We start from the raw sequence: 20328 nt of genomic DNA, 5'->3' as shown, positions 1-20328 counted from the left end.
ATTATTTGGTGGATTTGGAGGTGGCGGTGTAGTAGGATTTTTTTTTATCAATCAGGGGATTGGTGTCCGGATAAGACCGAGTTCCTAAAACGGTAGATAAAGTGGGTTCCAAGTTGCATTCTGTAATGTTCAGTCGGGTGGTACAAACCGGTTAGAAGAGGAACCTCGGGCTAGCAATGGGGGGGGGGGGGGGGGGGGTGTGTTCTACGATGAGTCCGGCATGTGGCTAGGTGAGTTATGGGGATTGTATTTCGGTTTGCATGTTGCTTGGGACAGAGGGTATCGAAGAGTTATTTTTGAACTTGACTTTGTCCGCGTCATTAGGATGATTACGGTGGAGGGGACGAGCCATCATAGATTTTATTGGCTTATTGAGCAGTGTCGAAGTATTTACAACCGTAACTGGGAGGTGAGTCTGGTCCATGTTCTTCGCGAGGGCAATAGGGCTGCTGATTGGATGGCTAACTACGCATGACAGTTGTCCTTGTGTTTCCACGAGTGTGAGGAGCCTCCTATAGACATCCAGGACATCCGTCTTCCCGAATGACTCCTGTCTTTGTTTAGGGCTTTTGCCTCCCTATCATAAAAAAACATACTACAAAAATTAATTTTAAATATATCACTTTTTTTTATAAATCTCATAAATAAAGTATGATTTGATACTCTAATTTAAAAATCTTAGTTCTTAAAATATATTAAAAATAATTATTTATTAGTTTGATATAATTGTAGATAATTTTTTTTAAAAAAATGAATTTCTATATAAATTTCCCTTTAATTAAATAAAAAAATCGTTTTAATTTTGATAATTTTTATTTTAAAGAATTTTCAGCAAATTAATAACAGTAAAGAGATTTGGAGGAAAATTCTCCCACACCATATTTTCTCTTCCTTCATGGCACATTCTGAGGTCGACTGGTTCTCTGATGGTGTTAGAGGAAAGTTGCTTCCATACATGGAGCATGGTGACATTTTCTTTGCTATTATCTGTCACCAAGTTTGGAAATGGAGAAACGAGGAGATTTTTGGAGATAAAACTGTTTTTATGACAAACTTAGCTGATTTCTTCTCGAAAAAACTTTTCTCTATTATCGATAGTTTCAAAGGAGAGTCCCTTGCCAGAGCCTCTCAGTGTTGTGATGTCCATCTCGTGGGATGGAGCAGGCCAAGAGAGGGGGTTGTGAAGCTGAATACTGATGGTTCCTGCCTCAGTAACGGTAAGATTGCGGCTGGAGGTGTGCTTAGAGATGTAGGGGGCGTCTGGCTTTCTGGGTTCTCCCAGAATTTAGGGTTGGGTTCTTCCTTTTCTGCGGAGCTCTGGGCTATTCTTACTGGAATCAATCTTGCTAAAAGGCTGGGTGTTAAGAGGCTCTCTGTGGAGTCTGATAATTTGGAAGCAATCAAAATGATTTCTGAAAATCATTCTATGGGTCTTAACAGTCGCAACCTCATCAAAGCTATTATAAGGCTTTGCTCCTCCTTTGAGTTCGTAGAGTTCAAACACATTTTTAGAGAGCAGAATCGTGTTGCTGATCGCTTGGCGGCGGCGGGCCATGAAGGGACGTTAGGCGTTACTACCCTTCCTGTTTCCCCTAGTTTCATCTCTCATCTTCTCTTAGAAGATAGGATTGGGGTTAGCTTCCCTAGGCTAATTCCTGGGTAGTTTGTTGTTATTCGTTTTTCTTTTCCTTTTCTACCAAAAAAAAAAAATAACACTAATAAAAAGAAAAGATAGATAAAAAGTAGAAAAGGTCTTTTACGCATTTTAGGGGATAGTTTTGTACAAATTAAAATTGTGCGTATTGGCCAAGTTTCTTATTACCCAAGACAAAAATAACCTACCTTGCTATTTATATGTCTTATTTTTTCACTCCATTAGCATATTCACACACAACTCCACTTTCTTCTTTTCTCTACCAATTCATTCAAGGTAATTAAACTTCTTTTCATTTACAATTTTCTAATTTCCAATATTTCTGCTCTTTTTTTTTTTTTAATTTCTTCAATGTCAGTTCTAATTCCAGCAGATACTACTTTCTTAAAATTAAAAAAAAAAATCTTAATAAAATTATTTTACCTTTTTTTTCAATTTATTGGTTGTGAGTGTTCTGGATATGCATTTGCCATATGTTTTCTTTTTCTTCCTCTTAATTGATGCTTAATTTTTAAACTTAGATTAAACTGTATAATATAAAATTATGGGATAAATACAAAAAAAAAAAAAAAAAATCATAGTTTCACATGTATTTACAAATTTTTAAACCATATGAATGATTTTGCAAATTCGTAAAATAATATTTTTTTAGTTTGTTCTGAAATTATTTTAATGGAAATCCTTAAATTTGGAATATTTTATTGTCCATGGAAATTATAATATGTTATGAATATTTTTACTTTTCTTACATTTTTTTGGGTTATATTCATATGGCAGAAATTATGGATTCTGCTCAAGCTTCAAATAAATCTTTCTGTCAAAAAGGAAATTTTGAGAATGAAAGCCTTGTTTCTCAGCTAAAGATTCAGTTTCATGAATTCATTCATTCTTCTATGGATGATCACAAGACTTGCTTCAAGGCAAAATTTCACAAGGTACCTGTACTTTACTTATTCTACAAGATTATGCATTTTTTTTATAAAATATATAAATTAACCCATTTACATTATTTTTAAATAATTTATTTATTGGGATAAGTATAAAAATGAATTTTATTGTTTCACACTTTTATAATGACATTCCCATAGTTCAAAGGTTACAAACATTGGTTTTCTAAAGAAAGACTTTTTCCTTCTCACTAAAACCGTTAGTGAATAAGAGAAATTTGAGCCGATTTAATTATTATTTTTATGTTTTAAAATGCTTTTATATGTTAGGAGTAGATGTGTTCATGGACTGGGCTCGATCGAATCGAACATGTTTTGCTAAGTCCTCTATTAATTTAGACATACTCGATCGGGCTTAAATTCCAATCTCAACTCCCAACCCAAATAAGCCCATTTAAAAAAATATTTTTTTATAATAAAAATTAAAATGTATACTTAAATATAAATTTATTAATTAATATTAATATGACGGATCAGACCAAGTCGGCACATCCAATTTCTATAAATTCCAAGCCCGTCTTAGAAATAGGTGAGCTTTAGCGGATCTATACCGGTCAAGACATGATATCAACTTTCTTTGCCAAGCCCGAACCATGATATAGATTTACACAGAAACATCTCTGTAATGATATAAAATGGTAATGTTTATTTTTATAGTTTGCCCTTATTTTCTTAGTATAGTTTATGAATCTTTAAACTAATTTTTTTTATTAACTAATTTGGTTGAAAACAGGCATATGACAGAGTAAAGCAGTTAGGCGAGTTTAAGATGTATGCTAGACCTAATCCTAATCAAGATGGAAGCTCTGTTCCTAACTCAACTCTCAACTCTTTCTCATATCAAATTGAAGACCCTTTTAGTTGAAAAGTTCTACTGTATTCATGTAGTAATAATATTCCGACCAATCAAAAAGAGATGTATCGACTTCATAAGAAATTGATGTTAAGAAATAAATACATTATTCTCAGAGTACACAGTAGAATTTCTCTTTTTAGTACACAGTAGAATTTCTCTTTTTAGTTAGGCAACTCTAATTTGTTTTGTTTTATTTAATCTTCAATTAAAAACTAATTTGTCTTAGTGTAACATATATATATACTGAATTTATTTATTTTTTTTAATTAGATTAAGTATCGATAAATTTCCATAGAAGGATGGAAAAAGTTACTAGCAAAGCACCAAAAAAACATCCGTCCTTCATCTCGACATCGACTTGAAGAGTTCTTATTCTAAGCATCTCTATAATTATAAATAACGTGACACAATTATCACATGACAACCCTATAATTAACTCTCTAAAAAATCAGCTATAGAGACGTTTACCTATATCGATTGATGGTAGTTCTAACATTATAACTAGGTAAAACTCAGCCTGTGCTCCAAGAGTAAAGTTTGAGAATAATCAATGGGAGCAAAAGAATTATATATGCAGTGTTGTTGAGTTGATTGAACTCCCAGCCAAATCCCCCATCTCTGATTATTTAGCAAAAGTATCAGGACTCGACGCAGTCTACTAAATATCACCTGTGTCTTGAATCTACAGCGTTTTCTGATTAATCCACCAAGTAACACTTGCAGTTGAAGCTCTAAATATTTATCTTTGTTACTTTGTTGTGCCATTAAGTTAATGTATTTGTATGTGCAAGACCAAACTCAAAGAAAGTTGAGCTGAATCAACTATGGGTGTAGCAGTAAATGCTGGTTCAAAGATTTTCATTTACACTCTTCTTTGGCCTCTTGGGTCTGACTGATTGAGGCTCAGGACCTGGAAAAGTATCATCCAACTCATAATCCAAAGTTGTATTTCATTCGTTAAATGTGCCTTTCCTCTGTTAACAAAGATCATATGCATAACTCTTAGTTTTTCAAGAAATGAATTAGCTGCATTTAGATTCGCCAGACAATGTAACATTACTGGCTAATGCTACCAAAAATTAACTACAAAAACTTATGTACCATAAACAGCTTTTGCTAAGATCTAAGATCTTTAGTTATTATATTTGGCGATCGATCCATCATTTGATTCATTTGTCTAAGGATAAATTGGTATAGTTACTAACCATACATATCTTGAAAGAGAGAGAAGAGAGTACCTTCTTGTTATAGGATTTTGCTTTCTCTGCTCAGGCCTCACTTTCTATCAAATCTTCATGATTTGAAATGCCCCTGTTTCACAAACATCAACCTAATGAAATTATTAACTTCTTTTAGCTATTCATATACCCAAACAAAAAATTCCTTTTAATGCCTACAAATCAATGAAGGGAGTTTAAACAACTTCAAGTTTTTTGTAAAACACCGACCTCTGCAATTTCACCTAGACAAACAGTGCTAACAAAGGATAATGACTTCTCTAGTCAGCCAACAACCAATCCCTAAATGATCAAACATTGGATGGCACCATATCTAATGCTTGATTGAAGACATAGACAATTGACACCATGAAGCACAGCAAATTTATGGACACTGAATCGTAATATGATATAATGAAATGAAAGAACGCCCTTTTGATTTACCCCTGAAACAGTCTGACATCAATCTATTAGCTCAAATACCAACCAATACTTTGATAATTCAAATAGAAGTCAACAAAATATAAACAAAAACTCTAAAGATAGAACTGGATTTGGAGGGGTAAGCCAGGCCAATGCTATAGTGCAACGCAATGACGACTCTTGAAGACCCTAATGGCAAGCCATTAATATAGGCCTTCCCCCTAAAAAAATTAATTTAATATCGTGTGGACCATTGGTCCACATATCAGATATTAAACTGATAAGAACAGATACTACACTTGATCTTAGCCAAAAGGCCGAGAAAGGTATGCTTCTACCAATGTTAGGCTTCTGTCTTTATATCTCACTTCTTGGTCCTCAAAGAGCTTTCTTTCCAATGTGGGAATGTGGGATGTTTGTAAAGTAAATGACACACTTTCTCACTCACTTTCAACAATTTTATCCGCTGAATAGCAGACCCAAGGCAAAGTATTTCCATCAAACAACAATTATATCAGCTGAATACCATATCTAAGGCAAAGTTTTATCGGCTGATTCCTCAGTATGGAGTAATAATCAACATTCCCAGTATATCAGAGCAAACAAAAGATAATGACTCAAACAAAAAACATGGACAATGAAACTATAACTCCTTCCTTCCAGTTATTCATATACCCAAACAAAAACGTCTTTTCAACACATAATAATGAACAAAGGGAGTTTCAAAACCAGTTCAATTTTACCTTGCAATGTTCTACAGCACGAAGGAAGAAGCTGAAAAACCTAGCCAACGAAACCAGTAGATAATCATTGCCTCCAACAGAAAGAATCGAATCCCTAATTGATAACCCATCCATTGTTCAACAAATAACACACCCATTGTTTGGATACTGAGAATATAGCATAAACTCACCTTGTATATGAAGTCGATTAGATGAACATAAAACTGAAACTAGAATTGGAAGGGGGCCTGGCACAAATTATGACGTAAGCTCTCTCTCTATGTTGCACGTGCATGGAAACGATTCAGACATCAGAATGTTATTTCTAAAACACAGCCTTCATAAAATAGCCTTCAAACAAAAGCATACATGAAAATGACATGGACATGAAATGCAGGAACGCCACTAAAGAGAATTGTCCGTGCAACATAGCTTCTCAGCAATCACACGTTCATTTCAGACATTACAATAAGCAGTATTCTTCCATGAAAAGCAAGGATTCATTCATGGATACCCTGATGGATAACGCAATACAAAGACATTTAAAATAGAAAACGAACTGAGCTTAATGAATTGGAACTAGAAATTATATTCCCCAACAACAAAAATCAACCAAACAGAATAGAAAAACACAAGGAACAGAATAATAGAATCAATAGAGAGATCTAATAATAGAATCAATAGAGAGATCTACTGCCTAAACTAACTGTCAGTGGAAAAAACTCCATAGCCCAAGCATAAAGCTGAATACTAACTGAATTCCCAAAGGATGTCTTTGACAATCTAAACTCTCACATATATAACCTATAGTATTCTCTCTCAACAAACTCCAGCTAAGCCGATAAACCATATGTCATTCGATTCCCAATTTAACCTCTTATTCCATTATCACATTCTTTATCAGACTCCAAGGTTCCATGGATCTAAGATTCCTTTTAGTGCCTAAAAATCATCAAACTTAGTATAAACAACTTAGAGATTGACATACAACAACCTAAAAGGCATCTCCGCGATTTCACCTATTGGAATGCCTCGGGACTGCCTTTAGTAAGGAAAGAGGAAGCTGAAACATAAATGACAAAGCATGTGCAGTAAACAATCAGGCCTAAGTATCAAAATCCTAATTGATAAAGAGAGTTCAGTGATTATCGAATATCAACTTCCCAGAAATGCAAAAAGCAATAGCCTACCATCATAAATAAATAAACTAAAAAGGATGATAAATAACAAAAAGGACTATGCCACAAGAGCATGAGAAGTAACCTAGTATCTCTCAATCACTTCAAGTTCTACAAGACAACTGACTTTTATCAAATAACGGAAGTTCGCACAGAACCACAAGACATACACTAAAATTAACTCGTAAGGAAAAGACAACCATATTGCATCCACGAATTGACACTTGCATTTCTGTAATACACAATGTTATCATGTTTATATGCTTCTCAGGAATGGCATTTGCATTTCTTCATACATATTTAGTAATAATCTCAACATTGCCATTACTTCACCCGGACAACTGACCTGCATCAATTGATGGTAGTTCTAAAATTACCACTGGGTATCACTGCAATCAAATTACAGGGAATAGACAACCCCAGAGCAAACAAAGGATAATGACTCTGGTCAGCCAACAACCAATCCCTAAGTGATCTAACTATTTGTTGACGTTACACAGGAGGCATCTACATGCCGTTGCAATAACTAACCGAAGCCTTGATGACATAGACATTGCCTTATGGAGCACATCTGTTTCTGATTTGGCTAAATAACATCATTCCAGAGATGGGGGAATAAAAAGTTAAGCTCATTTGGAATGCGTCAGAAGATATGGCGTGGTTTGAGAGGCAAAGAGAGCAAAAATAACCTCATCAGGACCTAAAAACACCATGATGCACCAAAAAGATTATATATACTTTGAATCACAATCTATTAAGAAATTTACCCCTGTTGTCAAACTCAATGAAGGAAGGCTCTCTTGTGTGAGCAAATTCAAAGTATGCTATTTCAAATAAAAGTCAACAAATTAAAAATCAAAAGGCCAATACTATTACTAGAAGTGGAGGGGTGAGCCAGGCCAATGCTATAGTGCAACACAATGGCGACTCTTGAAGACCCTAATGGCAAGCCATTAATATAGGACTTCCCCCTTAAAAAATTAATTTAATATCGTGTGGACCATTGGTCCACATATCAGATATTAAACTGATAAGAACAGATACTACACTTGATCTTAGCCAAAAGGCCGAGAAAGGTATGCTTCTACCAGTGTAAGGCTTCTCTCTTTATACTTCACTTCTTGGTCCTCAAAGAGCTTTTTTTCCAATGTGGGATGTTTGTAAAGTAAATGACACACTTCCTCACTCACTTTCAACAATTTTATCCGCTGAATACCAGACCCAAGGCAAAGTATTTCCATATTTTATCAGCTGAATACCATATCTAAGGCAAAGTTTATTTGCTGATTCCTGTATATGGAGTAACAATCAACATTCCCAGTATATCAGAGCAAACAAAAAGATAATGACTCTTGTCAGCAAACAACCAATCCCTAAGTGATGCACCATATCTAATGCTTGGTTGAGTTTACATGGGAAGCATCTATTATGTGCCTCTGAAATAACTAACCCAAGCCTTGAAGTCATTGCCTTATGGAGCACATCTGTTTCTGTTTGACTAAATAACATCATTCCAGAGAGGGACTATGTAACATCCTGGTCCAATACCATGTAGATATTGTCCGCTCTGGCCCAATTCCAACACATTGGGCCTCACGGCTTTAAAACGCGTCTGCATGTATTGGATTCTCATCTTACTAATAAGCCTCAATCACTCCCTCTCCATTTCCAATGTGGGATTCAGTTCATTCCTGCCCCATCGCCATCCCTTAGGGCCGCTCCTTGCTCAGGCCTTCTACCCCGGCGCCACCATCTTCGGACCGGGTCGTTACAGACTAAACACATTAAAGTGCCTCAGAAGATATGATAATTGACAAAGAAAAAAAAAGCATCTAATCTAATTATGTCCAATTTAAAACCTCATTTGGATGACCAATTTAATATTTTGATTATTTTGAAACAATAAAACAAATTAACAAGCATCTAATCTCCATGATTTGAACTTTGAAGTGGCTCAGTTTCAAAAGCATGGACAAAATGAAACTATAACTCCTTCCTTCCAGTTATTCATATACATACCCAAACAAAAACTTCTTTTCAACACATAATAATGAACAAAGGGAGTTCAAAACCAGTTCAATTTTACCTTGCATACAGTACGAAAGAAGAAGCTGAAAAACATAGCCAACGAAACCAGTAGATAATCATTGCCTCAACTTAGCCTCCAACAGAAAGAATTGAATCCCTAATTGATAACGAGAAATAATGATTAATGAACCAATAACCTACCCATTGTTCAACAAAAAACCCACCCATTGTTTGATAACGAGAAATAATGAAAATCAACTTCCAATATAAGCATAATAATCAACTTCCATTTTTGGATACTTAAAATATAACAGAAACTAACCTTGTACATGAAGTCGATTTGATGAAGATAAAACTGAAACTGGAATTGGAAGGGGGCCGCGCGAACGCAGGCCCCCACTGGCACAAATTATGACGTAAGCTCTCCCTCTTGGGGAGACTTTAGGGAAGCACCCCTCCAGAGTGCAATGGAGGTCACTACCCTAGGCCATGAGCCTCTTTGATCACCCATTGACCCCGTCCAGGTAAGTATGTTTCTCCTTCGATCTTCAGTCTCATTTATGCGGTTGCTGCTTCATTATCCTCCTCGTGCTTTCCGATGTGGGATTTTCTATCTAGGCTTTTCTTCCACTGTTATTATGAGTTACTGAACATTAAAAATCAGTTGGAGGAATAATGAGTTCTTTAAGGGGACAAAAATGGAGATTTTCATTCTAAAGACAAACGAAGATGGGAAGTTCCGTTCCTTCACTCCAATCCACCCCATTTACAAAACTACTTTTATGATTAGAAATTAAACTACAGTTTGACCCCCTAACTTTGCCCTTATTAACTATCAATTTTAAAAAGCCTAATACACAAATAACCGCTTGAACTTATCCAAATATTACAACTGCCCCCTCAAACTTTTAATTGTAACAACTTACCCTTTAAACTTATCTAATTATAAAACATAACCCCAAATTGGGAATTTTTTTATCCCGTACTTGAAGCAACCGTAAAAACGTTTCCTCGGATTCGTATCACGCTAAAGATCTGATTATCACACTCCACGAGCGTTGCAATTTTTGTATTTCATGTGTTTCTTCAATTGCAGTCCATGTCAGTAATTTGAGATTATGTTTACAATTGAACAAGTTTGATGGGTTATGTTTTATAATTGGACAAGTTTGAAGAATAAGTTGTTACAATTCAAAGTTCATGGGGGAGGGGAGAAGGGCAGTTGCAATATTTAGACAAAGTTTAGAGAGTTATTTGTGTATTAGGCCATTTTAAAATCCAACTTAAAAGTAACTCAACTGCCTTTTTTTTCAACTTTAAACAAGTCTTGGACTGTTGACTTCTTCAAAAAGATGTCCATAAATACATTTTGACAATCACCTTAGTAATCACATGGTACAGAGAGCGTATCTTTAAATTAAGGGAGATGAGAGAGAAATCGTGTCTTTTATTATGGGATAAGGTATCCATATTTATAGGTTTAAGTTATAGTTAAAAAAAGTCCTTAATGTCCCTTGTTCTCTCAGGCCATTGTAACTTAATTGGATCTTAAAGTGACTACGGAAGGCACTTTCACCTAGCTAGTAGACTTAGATTCTATATGGAGCGTTGTTGCTGGGCTTTGAGGCCCAAATGCTCAATTAGAAGTTCCTCCCCATTGTACAATCATAGTGAAAAATATGTGTTAGTCTCCCTGAGGGTAACATGCCTTCAGTTCTCGTTGGTTTTATGTGTCCGAGGTTGCGGATGCGAGCGACTGCGGAGTGTCGAGTTTCAAACACGTGTCTTGCACGCATTGATTAGCAAGAATGACGGTTTTAATAACGCCTTTTTAGATACGTGTCTCATGCATATCAGAATCAATAATGGTTTTACAAGCGTGTCGGGTAATTTTTTGAAGCGTCAACCGTCCTTATTTAAAGGCAGCTAATAAAGGCGAGCTACGATTGGCCTTCCACGATCGATTATAAATAGGCCATCTAACTATGATTGTTTCTTTTGCCTTTCAGCTTTGAAGTTCTTTCTCGTTAACCGTGTTTTTTTTTTGGAGGATGATGATATTTTTGTTCTTTTGGGACGTAGAGAACTTTTTCTGTCATCCATACAGATGACCCTACATTCTAAAGTTGATGAAAATTATATTCTAAATAACTTTATGGCTAATTACAAATCTAGCCCAATTAAGATGGGTCATTTACATATCTAACACACTTTGCTTCCATCTTACCAAATTAAACCATTTCATCCATTTTGGACAAAATTACCCTTAGTTCTATTGATCGATTCATCTTCTTCTTCTTCTTCGGTTCATCTTCTTCGATTTCTGATATCAATCGTTAGCAATTTTTGAAGTATTATGTTCAATTTCCTGTAGAAATTGTATGTTTTTAGCTTATACGCCTGCTTTTCTCGCTGGTCTTGCCTCTTTTTTCATCTGTAATGGTATCATTTCAATTTACTATATTTTCCATCATTTTCCACCATTTTTCTCCATTGTTGTCGCATTTGTGACGAAATTTGTCGCATTTCGTCACAAAAACGACAACAGTTGTCGCACTTCGTCGCAGTCACATCTGCGACAAAAGTTGTCGCATTTGTGACGAAATGCAACAAATTTCGTCACAAATGCGACAACAATGGAGAAAATGGTGGAAATTTGAGAAAATTTCAACGATACCATTATAGATGAAGAAAGAGGCAAGATCATCGAGAGAAGTAGACGTATAAGCTAAAAACATACCATTTTTACGGAAAATTGAACATAATACTTCATAAATCTCAAAAATCGCTAACGATTGATATCAGAAATCGATCCATCGATCAATAGAACTAAGGGTAATTTTGTCCAAAGTGGATGAAATTGTCTAATTTGGTAAAATGGAAGCAAAGTGGGTTAGATATGTAAATGACCCCTCTTAGTTGGGCTAGATTTGTAATTAGCCCATAACTTTATTTCTTAAACTTATTGGTTGTGAGATCACTTAGTTGTTGTTTTGTTAGGATAGAGAAAATGACCATTTAGATAGAGAAAACTCGGAAAATAATGATTTAGAAATCTAAAATGTTATTACATGAAAAATGTGGCTCTAAACAACTTTAAACCTTAGAATTTTTTCTATTTTAAGATCGTCGCCTATCATTTTGACATCGTTTACTATCGTAAGTGGGGTTGTAAAGGGTAGAGCACTACTCCCTAATCCACTTCCCTGTTTAGATGGGGAATCTCCACCCCGTATCTTTTGATGAAATGGAGAAAAAATTGTTCACATCCGCATATCCGTGGAGATGTTCCTCATTACTTAAATTCTAAATAACATTTTCTTTAGTGTAATTTAAAATTTTATCACACAATCTAAATATAATCTGTAAAATATTGTATAGTTAATACACAAAATGCAGCAATCATATTTAAAAATTCATATAAACTATAAATCATCGAATTTAAAAGAAAAAAGTACTTTAATCTACCAAACATAATATTAATTCAATTAATATTTTTTTTCTAAATGCTTAATTTTTCAAGATTTGAGTCATCCAGATTTAAAAAGCTATAAAACCCAGATTTTAATTTTGAAGTTTTTGAGTTTGCATCCAAAAATCACAGACCAAAGACAACATTGTTGATGAGGTGAAGTTTGTTGTACAAGCAAGGAAGAAGATGGATAGGATAGGTTTTAATTTTGATTTTTGAGATTTCCTTACACAAAACGACCGCGTTCCACATCGTTTCATATAACAAGATTCCAAAAAGTTTAAATTTAAAACTAAACTAATCTAATCTCTACTACTACACAGCAGGCAGACCAAACCCCCTTTTTACCTGTTTTCTTTTCTTTCATGACAAAATCCCTTATCGTCCATCTCTCACCACAAAATCCCCGATCGTCCATCTCACCATTTCGAATTGAAACCCTAATCGTTCTTTTCTTTCACGATATATATCTCTCTCACTCATTGTCCGTCTCCTATCATACTTTTCTAAGAACGACTTCCTCTTCTCTCTCAGTAGTTGAATTTGAAATTTAGAAATCCACGTATCAAAATTGATTTAGGTGGTACTTTGAATTAATTATGATTAAGGTGTGAACAAAATTGATTTCTTGCTATAACTATGAATGGTGTTAGAATTGATAATGGGTTGGATATTATTTAGTTATGTTTGCATATAAACTTTAATTAGATTTATGAGTTATTTTTATTTAGATAATTAAAATAATGTGTATTAAGAATTTAATTTTGTTTAATAGGTTTGAATATAAACTTTAATTAGATTTATGAGTTAATTTTTATTGTTAAAGTAATATGTATAAACATGAAAGAATATAATAATAATTTTAAAAATTTATCATTTTTGAGTTAGTATGTCAACTTAAGTCCAACCTAAATTTTTTTTATCAATCTCGTATCAACCCAGAAATAACTCGTAATATGTTTAATAAAACATTAATCCAATAACTTTGAGTTGGATTCATATAGTATTTTTAAGTCGTATTTGATTCGTTCATCATTGACGAATTACTAGGCTTTGGTTGAGTCCGCTTCTCAAGTGTGCCTTTCCTCTGTTAACAAAGATCATATGCGTTTCAAGACATGAATTAGCTGCATTTAGATTCACCAGACAATGTAACAATGCTGGCTAATGCTACCAAAAATTAACTACAAAAACTTATGTACCATAAACAGCTTTTGCCAAGATCTAAGATCTTACTCTAGTTATTATATTTGGCAATCGATACGTCATTTTATTCATTTGTCTAAGGATAAATTGTTATAGTTACTGTTATATATCTTGAAAGAGAGAGAAGAGAGTACCTTGTTATTGGATTTTGCTTTCTCTGCTTCTTGTGACTGCTGAGGCCCAGTAGCTTCAGCCTCACTTTTTCTATCAAATCTTCATGATTTGAAGTGCCCCTGTTTCACAAACCTAATGAAAATTATTAACTTCTTTTAGCTAATCATATACCCAAACAAAAAATTCGCTGTCAAACAGAGTCTGACATCAATCTATTAGCTCCAATTTCAAATAGAAGTCAAACAAATAAAAAATCAAATGCTCTAAAGATAGAACTCGAGGTGCGAGAAAGGCCAATACTATAGCTGGAATTGGAGGGGTGAGCCAGGCCAATGCTATAGTGCAACGCAATGGCGACTCTTGAAGACCCTAATGGCAAGCCATTAATATAGGCCTTCCCCCTAAAAAAATTAATTTAATATCGTGTGGACCATTGGCCCACATATCAGATATTAAACTGATAAGAACAGATACTACACTTGATCTTAGCCAAAAGGCCGAGAAAGGTATGATTCTACCATTGTTAGGCTTCTCTCTTTATAGTTCACTTCTTGGTCCTCAAAGAGCTTTCTTTCCAATGTGGGATGTTTGTAAAGCAAATGGCACTTCCTCACTCACTTTAAACCTTGTCAACAATTTTATCTGCTGAATACCAGACCCAAGGCAAAGTATTTCCATCAAACACAACCATTTTATCCCTCTGAATACCATTTTGCATATCAAGATGGCCATAATGCTTCACAACAAAATAGCAAGCTGGTTGCTTATATTCATTCATCAAAGAAATCTTCAGGGCTAATTTTCCATACAGAGAAACAATCAAGACTGGCAAGATGCAAAGCAAACAAAGGATAATAATAATGGAAACATCATCCCTGGTACTTAAATTCCCCTGAAAATTTGAGAGAACATAGCTCTACAACAAGGGAATGGATGAAACGAAGTATCAAAGCCAAACAAAGGGTCAACAAAGCATCAAGCTTCAGATAGTAGACGTCCAGAATAATAATTTAATGAACTAGAGCAGGACAAGTAAACTAGTATCTCTCAATCACTTCAACCAAACAACTAACTTGTATCCACAAGTGGTAGTTCACACAGAACCAAAAAACATACACTAGAATAGGTTATAAGGAAAAGACAACCACATTCCGTCCACGAACTAACGCATACATTCCGTAATCCCAATAAGTCACAACGTGATTTTGTTTAGGGAGAAGTAAATTAGCATCTCTCAATTACTTCACCCAGTCAACTGACTGTATCGGTAGTTCTAAAATTACCACTGGGTATTACTGCAATCAAATTACAGGGAATACACAACCACATTGCATCAAGCATTTCCATTCATAATTATGAAAACAAAAACCAAGTCCCAGTTTTGATAATTTCTTTGAACTTCTTTCTCTATCTTCATTCCTTAGTAATAATCAACACTTCATCATGACTCTGGTCAGCAAACAACCAGTCCCTAAGTGATCAACAAAGGACGCGCTTCTACATAACATAAGGCACCATATCACACGCTTGGTTGATGTGCATCTATGTGCCTCTGCAATAACTAACCCAAGCCTTGAAGACATAGACATTGCCTTATGGAGCACATATGTTTCTGATTTGGCTAAATAACATCATTCCAGAGAGGGAACAAAAAAATTAGAATGCCTCAGAAGATATGGTAAAGACTGTGGTTTGAGGGGCAAATAGAATTAATACTCTATGGATGTAAAATTCTAGCATTACTTTGAATTAATACCATGAAGCACAAAAAAGATTATATACTTTGAATCACAAAGCAAACTACCTTTGAACTATTTATCACTCAACAAAACAGAAAGTTCACTTCCCAAGTCTGAAATTTACGAAATGCACATTGCAAGTTCCATCATTCTTCAGCTTCACCAACCATACATATTTAGTAATAATCTCAACATTGCCATTATATAGAGAAAAACTAAAGGTTATAGAAGACGTTTAGGGAGAAGTAAATTAGCATCTCCCAATTACTTCACCCGCACAACTGACCTGCATCAATTGATGGTAGTTCTAAAATTACCACTGGGTATTACTGCAATCAAATTACAGGGAATAGACAACCGCAGAGCAAACAAAGGATAATGATTGGTCAGCAAACAACCAATCCCTAAGTGATCTAATCTAACTATTGGTTGACGTTACACAAGAGGCATCTACATGCCGTTGCAATAACTAACCGAAGCCTTGATGACATAGACATTGCCTTATGGAGCACATCTGTTTCTGATTTGGCTAAATAACATCATTCCAGAGATGGGGGAATAAAAAGTTAAGCTCATTTGGAATGCATCAGAAGATATGGCGTGGTTTGAGAGGCAAACAGAGCAAAAATAACCTCATCAGGACCTAAACTTCTAGCATCACAGATAAAATGGAACACCATGAAGCACAAAAAAGAGTCCAACTCAATGAAGGGAGGCTCTCTTGTGTGAGCAAATTTACCCCTAAAACAGTCTGACATCAAACTGCTGCTATTTCAAATAGAAGTCAACAAATTAAAAATCCAAAGCTAACAATATAGAAAGGCCAACACTGTAACTGGAATTGGAGAGGTGAGCCAGGCCAATGCTATAGTGCAACGCAATGGCAACTCTTGAAGACCCTAATGGCAAGCCATTAATATAGGACTTCCCCCTAAATAAATTAATTTAATATCGTGTGGACCGTTGGTCCACATATCAAATATTAAACTGATAAGAACAGATACTACACTTGATCTTAGCCAAAAGGCCGAGAAAGGTATGCTTCTACCATTGTTAGGCTTCTCTCTTTATATTTCACTTATTGGTCCTCAAAGAGCTTTCTTTCCAATGTGGGATATTTGTAAAGTAAATGACACACTTCCTCACTCACTTTCAACAATTTTATCCGCTGAATAGCAGACCCAAGGCAAAGTATTTCCATCAAACAACAATTATATCAGCTGAATAGCATATCTAAGGCAAAGTTTATCTGCTGATTCCTCCATATGGAGTAATAATCAACATTCCCAGTGATGACTCTTGTCAGCCAACAACCAATCCCTAAGTGAAGCATCTATGTGCCTCTGAAATAACTAACCCAAGCCTTGAAGGCATTGCCTTATGGAGGGACTAAACACATTAAGCTCATTAAAGTGCCTCAGAAGATATGATAATTGACAAAGATTGCGCAGTTTGAGGGCAAAAAGAACAACAAAGTAACCTCATTTGGATGTCCAATTTAATATTTTGATCATGTTGAATCAATAAAACAAATTAACAAGCATCTAATCTCCATGGTTTGAACTTTGAAGTGGCTCAGTTTCAAAAGCATGGACAAAATGAAACTATAAGTCCTTCCTTCCAGTTATTCATATACCCAAACAAAAACTTATTTTCGACACATAATAATGAACAAAGGGAGTTCAAAATTTGATGATAACCTAAAACCAGTTCAATTTTACCTTGCAATGTCGACAGCACGAAAGAAGAAGCTGAAAAAGATGGCCAACGAAACCAGTAGATAATCATTGCCTCCAACAGAAAATCGAATCCCTAATTGATAACGAGAAATAATGAAAATCAACTTCCAATATAAGCATAAAAAACATACCCTTTGTTTGGAGATTGAGAATATAGCATAAACTCACCTTGTACATGAAGTCGATTAGATGAACAAAAAACTGAAACTGGAATTGGAAGGGGGCCGCGCGAACGCAGGCCCCCACTGGCACAAATTATGACGTAAGCTCTCCCTCTTGGGGAGACTTTAGGGAAGCACCCCTCCAGAGTGCAATGGAGATCACAACCCTAGGCCATGACCTCTTTGATCACCCATTGACCCCGTCCAGGTAAGTATGTTTCTCCTTCGATCTTCAGTCTCATTTATACTTCGCTGGTTCATTATCCTGCTCGTGCTTTCCGATGTGGGATTAGCTTTCAAGGATTTTCTGCCACTGTTACGAGTTACGACCGGCTACTGGAAATTAAAATTTAAAAATAAGTTGGAGGAATAATGATTTCTTTAAGGGGACAAACATGGAGGTTTTCAATCTAAGTCCAATCCACCCCATTGACAGTACTTTATTTCTTTGAATTTTTTTTTGCTGTGAGATCATTTCGTTGTTTTTTTGGTTAGGACAGACAGAGAAAGTGACTATAGGAAACTACGAAAAATGATGATCTAGAAGTTTTTTTTTTTTTTCCTATTTTGAGATTGTCGGAGGATCATTTTAACATCGTGTTAAATGGAATACCTCTCATACATATTTTGATACGTGTAACATGGATCCATGATCGCACTATTTCAATTATTAAGACAATACATATATCCAAATGTGAATTAAAAATCCTTCAAATGACATCAAAGATCGAATGTAAATTATAAATTTTTAGAAAGCAACAGGGAGTGGAAAGGTAAATTGCCTTTCACTCTTCTCTCCATGCTTTTTCTCACAATTGTTTACGGAGAAAGGTTATTACCAACTTTGATAACACACCAACTTTAATGATAAGCTACGTAGCGGTAGTTTGTAACTAATTAATAAAAGTTACACCCAAATACATCCTACTAAAGTTGTTCTAAAAACTCAATAAGTGGGTTGCAAAGGGTATAGTGAGAATCCTCATTCTCATCCCTTTTGATAAAATGAAAAAAAAATTATCGTCGTCCGCATTTCTGTGGAAATGTTCCTCGTTACTTAAATTATAAATAATATTTTTTTCAGTGTAATTTAAAATTTTATCATATAATATAATTTAGGCAAATATAATCTATGAAATATTAGTATACTTAATACAAAAAATGCATCACTAGTAATTAAAATAAACATTTAAAAATTCATATAAACTATAGATTGTCCAATTTAAACAAACTACATTAATTAAACAAACATAATATTGGTTCACATTGTCTTTTTATACCTTAAAAAAATAGCTTTTCCATCTAAAAGCAACGTTTAGTAAATGCAAATTATTTACCTTAAAAGATGAGCAATATTTGGTAAACGAAAAATCGTTTTCCTTAAAAGCTAAGAAAGTTGTAAAAATTGCTTTTAGTATAAGCTACAATTTGTAGCTTTTGAGGAAAACAACTTTAGACTGGAACTTTTGGTTACAACAATGTAAACTCGCTCTCAGGTATACAAAATTAGTATTTTATGAAATTATGAGATATTGGGATTGAGTAGTGTTCTATCTTCGTATACGGTCACTTGTGCCGAGAGCGGTTCCTAAAATACACTCTAATGATCAAGTTAGTAATTACTTAGTATAGATAGCATATCTTTAAAGTAGGGAGAGAGATGAGAGAGAAACTAGATCCTTTATTGTGGCATGAGGCGCCCATATTTATAGGTTTGATCTATGGACAAGAAAACTCCTTACTACCCCTAGTTCTCCTCAGGTCGTAGTCCCTTAGTTGGGTCCTAAGGTAGCCGCAAAGGGCCGTATGATACTACTAGTGGGCTTAACTCCCGTGTGGAGCGTTGTTGGGCTTTAAGGTCCAAATGCCCAATCAGAAGTCCCCCACCTATCAAACAATCGTAGTGAGGCACTAGGTGCTAGCCAGTCTGAGGGCGACATGTCTTTAGTTCTCATTAGTTTTATGTCTCAGAGGTTGCAGAGGTGACCTACTTACAAGGTATTGGATTTCAGACACGTGTCATACACGTGTGGATTAGTAAGAATGACAGTTTTTAACAACGCCTTTCTGGACACATGTCTCATGTATGTTAGAAACAATAATGGTTTTGCATGCATACATGGGCATGTAGGAGTTTTTAGTCTGTAGGAGTTCTCACAATTTTCGATTGTCTTATTGCATGGCTTTCTAGGTTGCCATTTCTTGTTGGTCCCGTATAACGTGACAAGGTTAGTTCCAAGGGGGGGATATGAAGTATTTAAAATTTTGTCCGTTAAGGCTGACTTCTTTTCTTTTAGAAAAGGTTTACACAGCGGCGCTAAGTAGTTTTAAGACACAAGCTTAGTCAACTGGTGACTAAGTCTGCTTCTTTCCTTGAGTCAAGAGATAGCACTTAAGTCTATTCCTGAACTCAACTTCTTAGTGCACTCAACTCAGTGTCTGTTCGTTACTTAGTCAGTTTTATAGCAAGCAATATATAAAGGAGTTTAAAGGTTAGAAATATGTTACTCATCAGACATATCCTGGTTCGGCCTCTCCGCCTACGTCCAGTCCCCGGAACTCGTTCCGAGCTTTTTGAATCCTCTATTGAGCTCTTTAAAGGTAGAGCACGAAACCCTTTACAACAGAAGCTGAGTATACAAGAGTACCTTCCTCTATTCCTCTACTCACTCCTATAACTACCGCTGAGTACTATAACCGAGTACTCAGCTTCTCCTTTCTATTCTTCTAGAAATGATAAGTGTTTGTCCTAAACAACAATTGCTAAGACACTTTAGATGAATGAAATCACTCTAGACTTTTACACAATGATTGGAATTGGTGTAAGATTTGCTTTGCTTTTCTCACAGAACTTCAAGTATGAATTTGGTCA

At 35.2% G+C, this 20328-nt stretch overlaps 1 protein-coding gene, 1 long non-coding RNA gene, 6 other non-coding genes and 4 pseudogenes across 17 annotated transcripts; 1 reads left to right on the top strand and 11 right to left on the bottom strand.

Moving 5' to 3' along the window:
• The first annotated feature begins 1848 nt into the window (after positions 1-1848).
• LOC136205576 (uncharacterized) lies at positions 1849-3605 on the top strand. Its single transcript, XM_065996231.1, has 3 exons — positions 1849-1930; positions 2432-2589; positions 3335-3605. The coding sequence occupies exons 1-3, from the start codon at positions 1855-1857 to the stop codon at positions 3464-3466; spliced, it is 366 nt and encodes a 121-aa protein (XP_065852303.1). The 5' UTR covers positions 1849-1854; the 3' UTR covers positions 3467-3605.
• On the bottom strand, positions 3498-17939 carry LOC136205577 (uncharacterized). 10 transcript variants are annotated; one of them, XR_010676008.1, is made up of 10 exons: positions 17464-17939; positions 17278-17368; positions 13838-13936; positions 9348-9671; positions 9084-9182; positions 6189-8772; positions 6011-6097; positions 5841-5934; positions 4696-4768; positions 3498-4431 (listed from the first exon to the last, which is right to left on the bottom strand). It is a non-coding gene; the product is annotated as an uncharacterized lncRNA (long non-coding RNA). The 10 variants fall into 10 exon arrangements; XR_010676002.1 differs by having other exon boundaries at positions 6011-8772; XR_010676007.1 differs by having other exon boundaries at positions 5841-5880; positions 6011-8772.
• LOC136207512 (U2 spliceosomal RNA) lies at positions 5232-5427 on the bottom strand. The gene has a single exon (XR_010676659.1). It is a non-coding gene; the product is annotated as a U2 spliceosomal RNA (small nuclear RNA).
• LOC136207820 (small nucleolar RNA snoR127) lies at positions 7441-7602 on the bottom strand (annotated as a pseudogene).
• LOC136207510 (U2 spliceosomal RNA) lies at positions 7882-8077 on the bottom strand. Its single transcript, XR_010676657.1, has one exon. It is a non-coding gene; the product is annotated as a U2 spliceosomal RNA (small nuclear RNA).
• Positions 8433-8514, bottom strand: LOC136207852 (small nucleolar RNA snoR127; annotated as a pseudogene).
• On the bottom strand, positions 9397-9557 carry LOC136207630 (U1 spliceosomal RNA). Its single transcript, XR_010676761.1, has one exon. It is a non-coding gene; the product is annotated as a U1 spliceosomal RNA (small nuclear RNA).
• Positions 14132-14327, bottom strand: LOC136207511 (U2 spliceosomal RNA). Its single transcript, XR_010676658.1, has one exon. It is a non-coding gene; the product is annotated as a U2 spliceosomal RNA (small nuclear RNA).
• LOC136207830 (small nucleolar RNA snoR127) lies at positions 15266-15457 on the bottom strand (annotated as a pseudogene).
• LOC136207831 (small nucleolar RNA snoR127) lies at positions 15938-16104 on the bottom strand (annotated as a pseudogene).
• LOC136207533 (U2 spliceosomal RNA) lies at positions 16401-16596 on the bottom strand. The gene has a single exon (XR_010676678.1). It is a non-coding gene; the product is annotated as a U2 spliceosomal RNA (small nuclear RNA).
• Positions 17513-17672, bottom strand: LOC136207877 (U1 spliceosomal RNA). The gene has a single exon (XR_010676962.1). It is a non-coding gene; the product is annotated as a U1 spliceosomal RNA (small nuclear RNA).
• Positions 17940-20328: the final 2389 nt, after the last annotated feature.

Source organism: Euphorbia lathyris, chromosome 9 (genome assembly GCF_963576675.1).
Source record: "Euphorbia lathyris chromosome 9, ddEupLath1.1, whole genome shotgun sequence".
In the NCBI taxonomy this organism is placed as follows: Eukaryota; Viridiplantae; Streptophyta; class Magnoliopsida; order Malpighiales; family Euphorbiaceae; genus Euphorbia; species Euphorbia lathyris.
This window is presented reverse-complemented; position numbering and strand designations above follow the sequence as displayed.